The sequence below is a fragment of the Ursus maritimus genome, unplaced genomic scaffold, assembly GCF_017311325.1.
Source record: "Ursus maritimus isolate PB19 unplaced genomic scaffold, ASM1731132v1 scaffold_51, whole genome shotgun sequence".
In the NCBI taxonomy this organism is placed as follows: Eukaryota; Metazoa; Chordata; class Mammalia; order Carnivora; family Ursidae; genus Ursus; species Ursus maritimus.
In genome coordinates, this window is record NW_024426675.1 from 73,141 (window position 1) to 85,618 (window position 12,478).

The window sequence follows — 12,478 nt, forward strand, 5'->3', positions numbered from 1 at the left end:
CTCCTACCAAATGATCTAGCAATGACAATCCTTGGTGTTTACCCAAATGGCTGGAAAATGTCCCTGTACACAAAAACTTGCACACAAATGTTTATAGCAGCTTTATTCATAATTGCCAAAATAGGGAAGCCACCAAGATGTCCTTCAGCAGAAGATGTGGTAAGTAAACTATGGTACAGCCAGACAAGAGAATCTTATTCAGTGCTAAGAAGAAATGAGCTATCAAGCCATGAAGTTCTTAAAAGAAAACGAGACTGGTGAGAAAAAAATCAAAAGCCTTAGTAATGCCCAAAATTTGAGGAAATTTTTTATGCGCTGTTGTCACTTCCTCCAAGACCAACATCCAATTCTCTGCTCGGTTTAGAAGTGATCGTTGCTTCGTATAAAGGGCTGTGGAGTACATGGTTGCTCTGGGACTTAGACATTTTCTCACTCGGTCCACTTCTTTTACTTCCCTCCACCCCAGTACCCTCAACACACGCACACACGTGGACACATGGGGACACACACACACACACGCACACACACATGCACCAATGCTGACAACATGATTTTCCTCAATTCTCCAAAAATGTGTGGTGCTTCTTTTCCCTGACCCTTTCCCGAGGGCACAGCACACACCGAGGTGCTTCCACACCAGCCCCGGTTTCCCCTTCTCTAGTCTTTCGTGCAGGTTTGCCCCTCTCCATCTACAGCTCATTTTCTAAAATTGGTTGAAGGCACTGCCTGCTAGGAGCTTCTTTCCTGTTTCTCTCTGTGTTTGAGGCTTTCTGCCCTTTCATGTGTCTTTACCATCTTTTTAAATAGAGTTTTAGAGGATTCAAGAGATGAATGTGGGTTAATAATGGGTTTTTTTTTTAGAGATTATATTTTTAAGTAATCTCAACACCCACCAAGATGCTCAAATTTACAACCATGAGACCTGGAGTCTCAGCTCTACTGACAAAGCCAGGCCACCCTAGTTTACCGCGTTTATCCCAAGTTCGGAGGAAAACACTTATTATACACCCTTTTGAATGGTTTAATGTATATTTTCACATGCATTTATATTTATACAGGTTTGAAAATAAAATTTACATTTTAAACCAATTAAATTAAAAATTACTATAAACCAAGAATATATAACTAATATAATAGGGAATGTATTAATATTCTGATCATAGCTCATTCATAAAATCTGCAGAAAAGGAGATAATAATTAAAGAAGATTGTAACAATATTGACAAATGCTTGCACTGAAACACAGACATTGCTTTTCTATTATTCCTTGCACAATTTCACTGACTCCCATGCATTCTTCCAATCCCATTATTTGTGGCTCTCTGTGAGACGTTGCAAAACAGGAGTTAGAGAAATCTATAGGATTTCCCCCCAAGTGTCACCTATCGATCTATATTGTTAAGAAACATCAGGGCAAGAGCATTTTTTTCTCACCATATTCTCTGGGTGCTGAGAATTATCTCACTTGAGTTCCTACTGTCAGAAAGCCAACTGACCTATTTACCTGAACAGGACATGACCCACTTCCTCCATTCTGTTTCTGCCCCCACCCCTTCATGTTGAATATCAGCCTGTGTCTGCCAGCTGATTTACTAGAAATGAAAGCAGGGCAGAGGTCCCTGGACTCTCTTTTCCTTGCTCGGGTACATGTGTTCCTCCTCCTTTCTTTCCTTCCCCTCTTTCTCTACTGAAACCTGGTTTGGGGCTGAAGCTCTCCCATCACCTCTCCTGCCACACTCTGTCAGGAAGGCACTGGACATCACCACCTTCTCAGACACACCGTGTGTCTCTAAAAGTGTCATAGACACAGCAACACCCACCAGGCTGCCCTGAACAACTTGTGGGGCTGGACGTTCACTGCAAGGATGAGCAAGAGACCCCTTCATTGTTACGTGGATTTACCATGAAATTGCTTATGCCCTGGCTGAGGTACTCTTGGCATCAAACTGTCCTCAGTGTCACTAAGGAACAGCTGGGGTGGGAATGTGACTTCTGGTTCCTATACTCTCGACGTCTCTATGATTTTGTATCAAGCAGACACTGAGGGACAGACAACCACAGACTGTGCTGGAACCATAGTGGGTCAGAGAAGCTCAGCATCCAGGCCCCTGTTCTGCTCAGAGTTTGTGCTCAGCTCCCCCTGCAGTCCCCGTCACTGTGTCATTCATGACACAGTAGTACACAGCTGAATCTGACTCTTGCACTGAGCCTTTCTCCAGGTGGAAGGATTTGGAATCTCTGTTGTACGTGGCTACAAATCCTTTATTGCTTCCCTTCTCCTGGTCCCTCGAGGCTTTCAGGAGGAGCTGTGGACCTTCTCCCGGATACTGGACATACCAGAAAAGAGTGGGGAAACTCGTCGTTATATAAGTACAGTTTATAGTCAGGGAAGCATCTTCTGAGATGGTCACTTGGCCTTCCGTCTGGGTCACCGAGTCTCCATGGGTTTGTCCTGAAGATAGAGAAAAGAGACCTGTGTCACCTTGAGCATAAAGCTCTGGGATAAAATTAGAGTTAAAGATTTTGCAGACACAATGGAAGAAAGAATCCCAAGTTTTAAGAGGCATTTTACTTACCAAGCATGAAGAGTACCACAGTCACGAAGCCTGGAGAACACTTCATCTCTGCAGTGTCACCTAAATAATGTTCTTCATTCTTACCATGAAGAAACCTTGGAGTGACAGAGAAATGATGAGGGGAAGCCCACATTTCACACAGGAAATGTGATTGTGGTAGGAAGCTTCGCCCCCTGGTGGACGGGGACTGAAGTGCGTGCGTGTTGGCCAGAATCTTCCCCAAGTCAGCCATGTGTTTCATCCCTGACTTCATGAGGCACATGTCAGTCTTCAGGTGCCCTTGGAAGTCTAACAACAGCAATCCTGCCCTCTCAGGTCCATTTTGTTCTTAAGACACTACCTGACATGGAAGTTCTTTAACACAGCATCTCATGGCGTTTCTGTAGCTGGGAAGATACTCATTTTCTCAAACATTTTAAGACAATTTTTTATAATTTCATTCAGAGCCAGCCAATAATCCAAAAGAATGTCAGAAAAGGGTTTTTAGTTGAAATCAGAGGAAACAGTAAGAAGTCAAGTCATTATTCTTCACTTTTCAGCCCTGCCCCCCGCATGTGGAACAGAGACTGTCATTCATTACACACTCACTACATATTTGTTAAATTAGACAAAAATAATGAATAAACAGACTTTGATTGGGGAATCACTACTACTAGAATACAATATATCCTCAGTCTTAAATTATACCGATTGTAAGGAATGCAATCTTTTTAATAAAAGCTTTTTAGGAGGAAAAATTCCCATTATCTTGTCAATATTCAAATATCCTTGCATTTCAAAATCATTTAAAAAGTGAAAAAGATTAGGGGCGCCTGGGTGGCACAGCAGTTAAGCGTCTGCCTTCGGCTCAGGGCGTGATCCCGGCGTTATGGGATCGAGCCCCACATCAGGCTCCTCTGCTGTGAGCCTGCTTCTTCCTCTCCCACTCCCCCTGCTTTTGTTCCCTCTCTCACTGGCTGTCTCTATCTCTGTCAAATAAACAAATAAAATCTTTAAAAAAAAAGTGAAAAAGATTAGTCCTACCCAGAACAAATGATAATCACAGTTATGTAATCCCTATAGAAATTATCTGAGATCAATACCTTATTCTACAATTTCAATGACTCTAATATAACATAACTTGTATATGTGAATTAGGCAACAAGTGCTAATCTTATATGCTTAGTGGATATCTAGCCTCAAGGACGCTTTTCACTGTCGTCCTGTGTATTGTTATGTTGCCATACTTTAATCAAATGATTTTCCTCCACAGGGTAAGGAACCCTGAAGATGTGGGTTGACGTCAAATGCCTGGAACATGATTTAGGATTCTCTTCTTCCCAGCTTTTGAAATTGTTAAAGACATAACAGCTTATAATCACACAATAGCCAATAGTAAAACCAATGTACCAGTGATTTCAAATTACAGATTCTATGATCCCACCACTAACTCCAGGACTCATATTTTACAGGATTGAGACCCACGAGTTTGTAATTTTTGAAGCTCCCCACCATGGTTTTTTTTTACAGTCAGTCCCACACCGGTTTGTGAGATTTCATTTGTGATAACTGCCCCCCCCCCCCCGGCCAAGATGGTAGTCAAAGATCAGGGGCAAAGGTCTGCAGTTAACGTGCGAAAATGTCCCTGTGACTACACAAATTTTAAAAAACTACTCTTTTTCTACAATGCACCAAAGACAAAAACAAGCACTCTCTTAGCTCCCATTTTATGACCACTTGTTTTATAAAACAAAACAAAATAAAACAAAAAGCTTCTGAGGATTATCAGGATGAAGTTCTGGAGACAGACACATCTTTTGTAAGGGCCTTTAAACATTTATCTCTAGACACAGAGATGGAAGCTTAGCTCAGGCTGTTTCCTGGAGGCCACTCTCCAGAGAATCAGATCACGGAGCTTCATGAGTCCAGAGCCAACATGGGAACGGTTTCCCAGATGCAGAGTGAAGTACGAAACTCAGACCTGGATATTTGTGAGTCCACATATCCCTTCTCTTCTCCTCCACCTTCCAAATCACTTTGTCAGAACCTGCCTCAAAACTACACTAGAAAGGAGTTCGGGACAAGCAGCTACAAATGTCTATTCTGATATACAGGGAGAAAGCCAAATAGGTTGGGATGATGCTGGATTGAAAATAGACAGTGTAACACTATACTGGATGGATGGGGGAGGTCATTATCTACACTTAAAAAAAAACAAAATAGTTTTAAGCCAATGAGAAGAACCTAGAGGAAATGCAATCAGGGGTTTCAAGATAAGTGATGTGGCACAAAGAACTTCTCGTTTACATGCTACGATCCCTCCTTCCCACAATACACACACAACACTGCCTATCTCCCCTGTTCTAGATCCTAGACCAGGCACATTCCCATAGGGGCTCTCCTTACCTAGCCACACGAAAGCCATGAGCACCTTCAGAAGCATGGAGAGCAACATGTTCCACTAGATGGAAAATGTCTTCTTCTTCAATATCAGAGCTTGGCACTGTGAGGGGGGCCTGACAGAGTGAGGGAAGGATTGCTGGGTTATGTGCCCCTGTGGCCCCAGAATAGGAAACAGGGATTTCCTGGTGTAGCAAGTTGTGTGGGTCCTGTCATAGATCTCTGTGTCCCACTGAGAGTCTCACTACCCCACATCCTTTTGCATTCAACAATCCTTAACTTGGAAACAATTACATCTGAAAATAAGTGAGTTTAATTTTATATTGAAATGAGGATTGATGATTTAACTATGATGTGTTCAATCATTGCATCTGTGATGAAAGTGGGTGGGTGGCACTTAAAAATACTCCATGTAATGGAGTAAGAAAAAAACACAAGATTAGGATCCTTGTAACCTCACACCCTCTATGCTGCTCTTTCACCTAAGCCAGAAAGAAATCACACTATGATAAGAAGACAAAGTGTTTAGATAATCACTGTCGCTCTTTCAATGTACCTATTGTTATGCCAGTGTTCCTCCTCATGACCTGTGTCTGTTCAGATGCCGATGTTGGAGCCAAAAGCAGAAAAATCTAATCACTCTTTGCTGAAGAGTTCAGGCTGCAGCCCTCAGACAATAGATCCTGTCACCGAGGTCTCCTTCTCCTCACGGTTTCGTTTCCACAGCTCAGCTCTGCCCACAAAGGCCAGAATAGACACCAGAGTTTGGTCATTAGGTTATCAAACCTTTGCCTTTATGTTTTTGCCCTCGTCTCAATTGAACCACAGTAAGCTCCCATGCCTTGTACGCTCAGTTCTGAAGAGAATATACCCTAGGTGACCCCATACAGCTCCACAGAAGTGTTGATCATCTAATAATTGATTGTAATAAAACTTTCTCTGGGTATGTACATTAAAAATAAGGTTGTACCCTAAGGATATTCCTCCGCATCATGGCAAACAGCAAAGATCCACTGCCTGTCACTGTCTGTCTCTTGATACGGTAGCCAAGGCTTAACATCCCTGTCTCAAAATCATTGTAGCCTCAGCTAAATTGGTTGAGGCATCTTCAGAATGCGCACTGCATATGTCTCCGTGAACTCGGATGGAACCACATACAGTAACTGGCCTGCTCTCTAGGGGATAGCCTATAAATGCCTCTAAATGACTCTCTAAAAATGCCCAGCTGCCTGAGTAAATGGGAAATATTATTAATTTCTCCTCCTATTATTCAACTTTAATACGTTTCTCAATGAAGGGAATCTCGTGGTTGTGCTTCTGTCATTCAAGAAATGTCCATGTGCAGGACAGATCTTTTGGACACTCCCCCACCAAATGCTGAATGAATAGATTTTTTAATAATCTTATCTTAAACATTGAAAAAGACACTACCAGACTGGTCATGCAATTAGTACTCCAGACCCCTTTATAAAACCTAATCCCTTAGCAGAGGCAACGTTAATTCAAGTAACTGAACTAGTGGATATCTCTGGGGCATGTCATTTTACAAAAAAATTATGTAGCCAGTATCAGTCAATATGTTTTTAATGTAGGTCACAGCTTCCAAATACTAAAAAGACAGCGAGGTTTCTTAACTTTCTAATTTTCTTAACCCTCTCATGCATCCTATTAGAAAGGGACGGCAAATATATGAATTATTGACTGCCTTCATGCCGTTCAAAAAGTTTTTTGTCATAAAGACAAAGTCTTACAATACAAAAGGCACTGTAAAAGCTAGGAAAGAATGAGGAGCTCATCGTATGAACATACCATTCTGATTAAGGTTCTTATGCAAGAGCCTCTTACAGAACATAAAGACAAGTCCATGGAAAAAGTTTAATAATTGCATCTTAGCTGTGGAAAATTTGGCCCCAATTTTGTAAAGAATCACTAAAAATGGTTGATTTGTTTGACCCATGAGAACCAGCTATATGAAAGTCAGGACAGCTGCCTGATAGAGGCGAATGATCTCCAATGAACACGTACCAAAATCTGCCAGAGACAACACATCACAGTAGGGACATATTGGATGCAGCATTAAGCAAACACTGGCAGGGAAACTTTTCTGGGATAGCAGACAATGGAGCTGTTCATGCCCGCCTTGTCTTGGAACCAACAAAATCCCATAAAATCTGGAAAGGTAGACTATGGTCTGGAATTCTGTCCCAAGGAAGTATTTGAGTATCTCCAAAAGGATCTTACACAATTTCATTCCCTTCATGAGCTACGTGTGTGTACTAATAATAGTATTTTATTTACTGCATGGATTGAAGCCCTCTCTCCTTACACAATCACAAAAGTAATCACAAAAGTTAAAAGTCAACTGGATATTGTGTTTACTACCTGTGCGATTTCAATTAATCTCTATATAGTGGAGCAAATTTCTCTGGGACAGTTAGGTAAGGTTAGCCCTCACACAGAAACTTCAGTTCTCCTATCACCCCCATCCCCAATCCTCTCTTGTAGTGGAGACAACAAATGGAATATGAAAACTGAAATGAGTTACTATAGCAGAAACCCTTGGGCTCCTGTGGGCTAGGACATGTTAGCCTTAGCCCTGGATCCTTCCCTCATAAAGTGCTGTGCTGTCTTACCATAAACTGCTTCCTGTAGCCCACATAACTCAGAATGTCCCAACCCAACTCTTCACAAACTGAACTAGATAAATAAACCCTTGACTCTTCCTTTCATCTCAGGCACAGAGTGCTCTCCTGGCCTTTCATTTAATCAGCTCTAAACAAAATCGCAGAGGGAGACTGCCATTAAGACGTGTGAAGTGACCTTATTAAGCACTTTTTATTACCAGTTCAGCAGATAAACTATCAGAAATGGATCCCTGGTTACGTGTGTACCAACTAGTTTGGCATCACCCATCCTTCATTGACAGGAATGGAAAATGTTGTTCATATTAGAGATCTTTCTTTCTTTCTTTCTTTCTTTCTTTCTTTCTTTCTTTCTTTCTTTCTTTCTTTCTTTTTTAAGTAGGCTCCATGCCCATTTTGGAGCCCAACGCAAGGCTTGAACTCACAACCCTGAGATCAAGACCTAAGCTGAGATCAAGAGTCAGAGGCTTAACCGACAGGTGCCCCTCATGTTAGAGATCTTAAACTGAGGTTCTCAAGAGAATCAGCAGAAGCAGACAGTTCACAGAAGTGAGTGCCAACCCATGAAACATGAAACAAATGTATTACTGCATGAAGCAGATAGCTCCATCCAAGGCCATTAGAAGACATATCCCCAGATGGTTGGCAACACTGGTTATCATAATCCTCTGTAGATTCTTTCTTTTGTCCTTTTAGAAATATATTCCCACTTTAATAATAAATGCTACATATTTCTAAATTACTTGACTTTGTTCTTTTAGTACTAAAATAACTTGAGTATAGCCTTTATTTGAGACACTACCCATCCTAATGCCATCATTCACTTCTACTAAGCCATTGGTAGTGCAACAGAGGGAAAACATTATCAGATATATTATTTTGTGTCAACTCCTGGAAAAGCCAAATAATAACCATACCCCAGTTACAACGACTACAGTGACTTTTAATCAATAAAATTAGTCTTAAAATGTGAGAAAGATTTAGAATAGAGTTGGTATAACTAGACTTATATGAAGAACGTGTCTCAACTTGAATATGAGAGTTGGTCCAACGCTCCATTGCACCACTCCATTATTGACTGCTATGGTGTTTCCTTCCTAGAACTATATATTAAATCTTTAAAGGAGTCCAAACACTTGAAACGATAGCTTATTTCTATAAAATAAAAGTTCAAAAATCAGGAATAGGAAACACTGAGAGGCCAAGGTCCTGCATGTGCCCATGGCATGTGCCTCCTCTCTCTAAGGAGCAGAGTGATTGGTATTCCATTGAGAGAACAAGCAAGGTGTATAAAACATTACGCATAAGAGAGAGCGTGATTACAAAGTTATAGAACAAGGGATTTGAGTGGAGCAATGCAGTTGTTCTGTATCATGATCATATCACGGTTATATGAGTCTATACTGTATATTAAAATTCAATATTCACAGATATAACTATACACCCAAATAGTCCATTGTTCTATATAGTTTCTTTAATAAAAATCTCAAACACCGAGAACATAAAATAATTGATGTGGTTTCTATTTTCATGACTCCACTCTGCCTAATATATACGTATATTATTTTCTCAGTTTCTCAGTTTGGAAGAGAAAGCACCAGCCATGCCAACTGTGATAGGCAAAGTGGTATCAAAAAAAAAAAATTAGGTGAAAAATGGAGGAAAAAAAACAAAAATAATTTAAAATATGATTAAGTTAAGGATCCTCAAATGGGTAGATAATCCTGGATAATATGGGTCCAAACAAAATCACATGCACACTTTTAAGAGAGAAGCAGAGGGAGGCTCGATGCCAGGAAAAAGAGAACTCAGTGAAACCATGGAAGCAGAGATTGGGTGATGTGGTCACGAGCCAAAAAATGCCAGCAGCAACCAGAGCCGGAAGAGGCAAGGAACGTTTCTCCGTAGAGCCTCTGGATGGGGTACAGTCCTGTTGACATCATGATATCGGCCCTGTGAAAATAATTTCAACTTCTTGCTTTCGGAATAATGGCAGAAAGAATTCCTGTCATTTTAAGCCACCAAGCCTGTGACGAATTGCTCAGAGACAGTAGGAAACAAATCCGCTAACCATGATAAAGTTTGAAATCCTGAATGTGTCTGTATCCAAGCTATGTGACTGCACGCTCTGGCTGGAGCCCTTTCTTTTCTTCTGTTGAATACATTCTCACCTAAGTATGATAAAGCAGTTAAGCTAACAGTAACTGTACCTTCTTTCTCTTCTAGCTTGGTTTAAGAAGAAATAAAACAGTAAAATATAAGCCGCACTTCCATCATCAGGCTTGGAAGAAATGGACCTATCAACGGTCACCTTGCTTCTACTGGACGGGAGCTAGTGGCGTAATCAAATAATAAGTAATCAAAGCTGTTGGTGTTGGGCTACGATACTGACATTTCTTATTCAGATATTTTAAACTTAATTGAACCTAATGACTTCCCTAGAAGAATAAACCAGTTAGCTCATAACTGACAACCGTACCTCAGTCAGGAGGGATCATTCTCGTCAAACAAAATCACCAGTTCTATCCATCCTTAGGCAAAAATAGGAGATAACTTGAAAGTAGCCTACCCTGAGCAGGGGTGGGAGACTTAGGGAATGAATTATTTATGCAAACTCTTTCCTTAGACTGATTTTATCTTCAACACTAAAAGAATTACTTTTAAAAACTGCAGAAGTAATATTTTAATTCAGACATGAAAATAAGACAGGGAAATTTGTAGCAAGATATCTCTACAATAAATATTAATCTCAATGCCTTTTGCAGTCCACTAGTAATACTTGAGTAAGGTGCATGATAAATATGTATAAAAATGTTCCCGCGTATTCCAGGAAGAAATATTTCAAGTGTAGGTAACAATAAAAATGAAATGGCTAGAAAAAAGCTTATTTACCTTAAAACAATTGACCGTTATTGAGACAGACATAGATAAACAGAAAGAAATACTATGTTCTTCAATAATCACATACAGACTTTAAGGATTTTATTAATCACAAGTTAACTTATAAATTTAATTTAATTGCAAAGCCTAAATAAAAATTTTAAATATATAGCAGAATTCATCTTTTCCTTCTTTCTTTAATAAATATCTGATGATCAACTCTGTAGAAAAGTTTGTGCTATATAATAATGATTGAAAGATACAACTTTCCCTTCTAATTCATAATAGTGTAAATGTGAACACATACTAAAAAAATTTGAAAAGAGCCTAATCTTCAATTCACAATCTTGAAGAAATCACTTCTTTCTGATTTCCCTTAAATACACAAATAATACATACCATCGTTCTGATCTAAAGAAAATTCCAACTCATATTTTTCTCAACAAGAAAATAATCAGAATACATAGAAAAAGCTATCAAATTTTGCCAAAAATATAGAAGAAGAAGAAAATTTAAAACATAATTGTGACTTCTGAAAATCTCTCACGAAGCTATTAAAAAGCAGGTGTTGGAGGAGGAGACTTAAAATTGAGAAATACTCAATTCAGGATGTAACATGAAGTGAAAAAAATCAGAATCCTACTTACATTAGATTTTAAGAAGAGAGTAAACCAAACATTAGTAATAAATTATCCGGGTACAGAATTACCAATTTCATATTTTGTTTTTTGCATATATTCAATATTTAGCATGTAATGTTTTATAACAAGCAAAAAATAACATTTGCAACATTTGAAAGACAAGAGTTAAAGGCTTAACCATAATAGGAAGTGCTAATTTATTAAAAATTGTTTGTATGACAGGAGTCTGAATAGCAAATGTAAAGTCATCTCTAAACCCCGAATTTCAAAGTAAAACATTACTAAATCACATCAAGAATCCAAAAACAAGAATAATTCATAAAATGTTCCTACCCTGTCTGGGTCATCTCCAGTCTAATATTTTACTGTATGCCTTTAACATCTAACACATTAGCTTCCACCTACAGACAGACAACAGCACAAACGCTATCCTTGAAGGTCTGTGTCAAAGGCCAGGGGGCTGCCCCGGTGGCAGGTTTGAGTGCAGGCAGCAGGTGTCTGGGGAACAGTGTGTGCTTGCCGCGCAGAAGTACACAGCTGAGTCTTCAGGCTGCGTGTCTGCGATGTGCAGGGACAGATGTCTGGCCGTCCTGTTCAGTAAGACAGTGAGCCTTTGGTCTTCTTTTGTGGTCATGCTGGAACGAATGTCTATAAGGAGCCGGGGACCTTTTCCAAGTTCTTGTTTGTACCAAGGGAAGTAGACTGAGGCACTGTCTGAATAGCTGCAGTTGATGACAGAGCTGCGTCCCTGCCGCACACTCAGGGTAGAAGGCCGCTGCTCCACAGTCTCTCCTCGGCTGAACCCTGTGCAGAAAGAAAAGGTCAGAGAAAGGAGAAGAGATTCCAGGTTCTTACGCTTCAGAATGTTCTTTTCTACACTAACGGGGGAAACCTGAGTAAAGCCAGGCTTGACTTCTGAAGACCATCCACTAATATCCTCCGTGTCCCATACTTGTCAACTCACAGCTCAGCTGCAGCCACGAGAACACGATTAAAGCTCCCCTGGATGTCCTCATGGCTCCTCCCGTTAGAACAGCTTCAGAACTGCAGCCTCCAGCCAGCTCAGCTCCTGCTCTTGCCAGGCCGTCCCCTTCCTCTAACAGAGGACTTTCCCATATGGTCCCCCAGCCAATGAGAAAAAGGCCCTGCTCCTGCCACAGTCTAGTGCACCAGATGCACGAAAACGAGCCCTCCACGTGTTCTGTGTCGGCGCAGGTGCACTTCCGTCTGTGGTCACAGCGCTACTGATCTCACCGGGGAAATGCGCTTCTCCTCACCTGTGCCTCTGAGGGGCTCACCTGCAGCAAGGCGGCAATCATTCAAGCAAATTATATGTTAGATCAGGGATGGAGTGCACAGC

At 40.6% G+C, this 12,478-nt stretch overlaps 2 gene segments (V, D, J or C); both read right to left on the minus strand.

Annotated features, from left to right (window-relative positions):
* Window positions 1-1,840: 1,840 nt before the first annotated feature.
* Window positions 1,841-2,679, minus strand: LOC103682250. The segment is given in 2 exon segments: window positions 1,841-2,452; window positions 2,577-2,679. Coding segments are annotated over 2 exon segments (381 nt in total).
* Window positions 2,680-10,283: 7,604 nt separating this feature from the next.
* On the minus strand, window positions 10,284-12,240 carry LOC121100927. The segment is given in 2 exon segments: window positions 10,284-11,922; window positions 12,083-12,240. Coding segments are annotated over 2 exon segments (411 nt in total).
* Window positions 12,241-12,478: the final 238 nt, after the last annotated feature.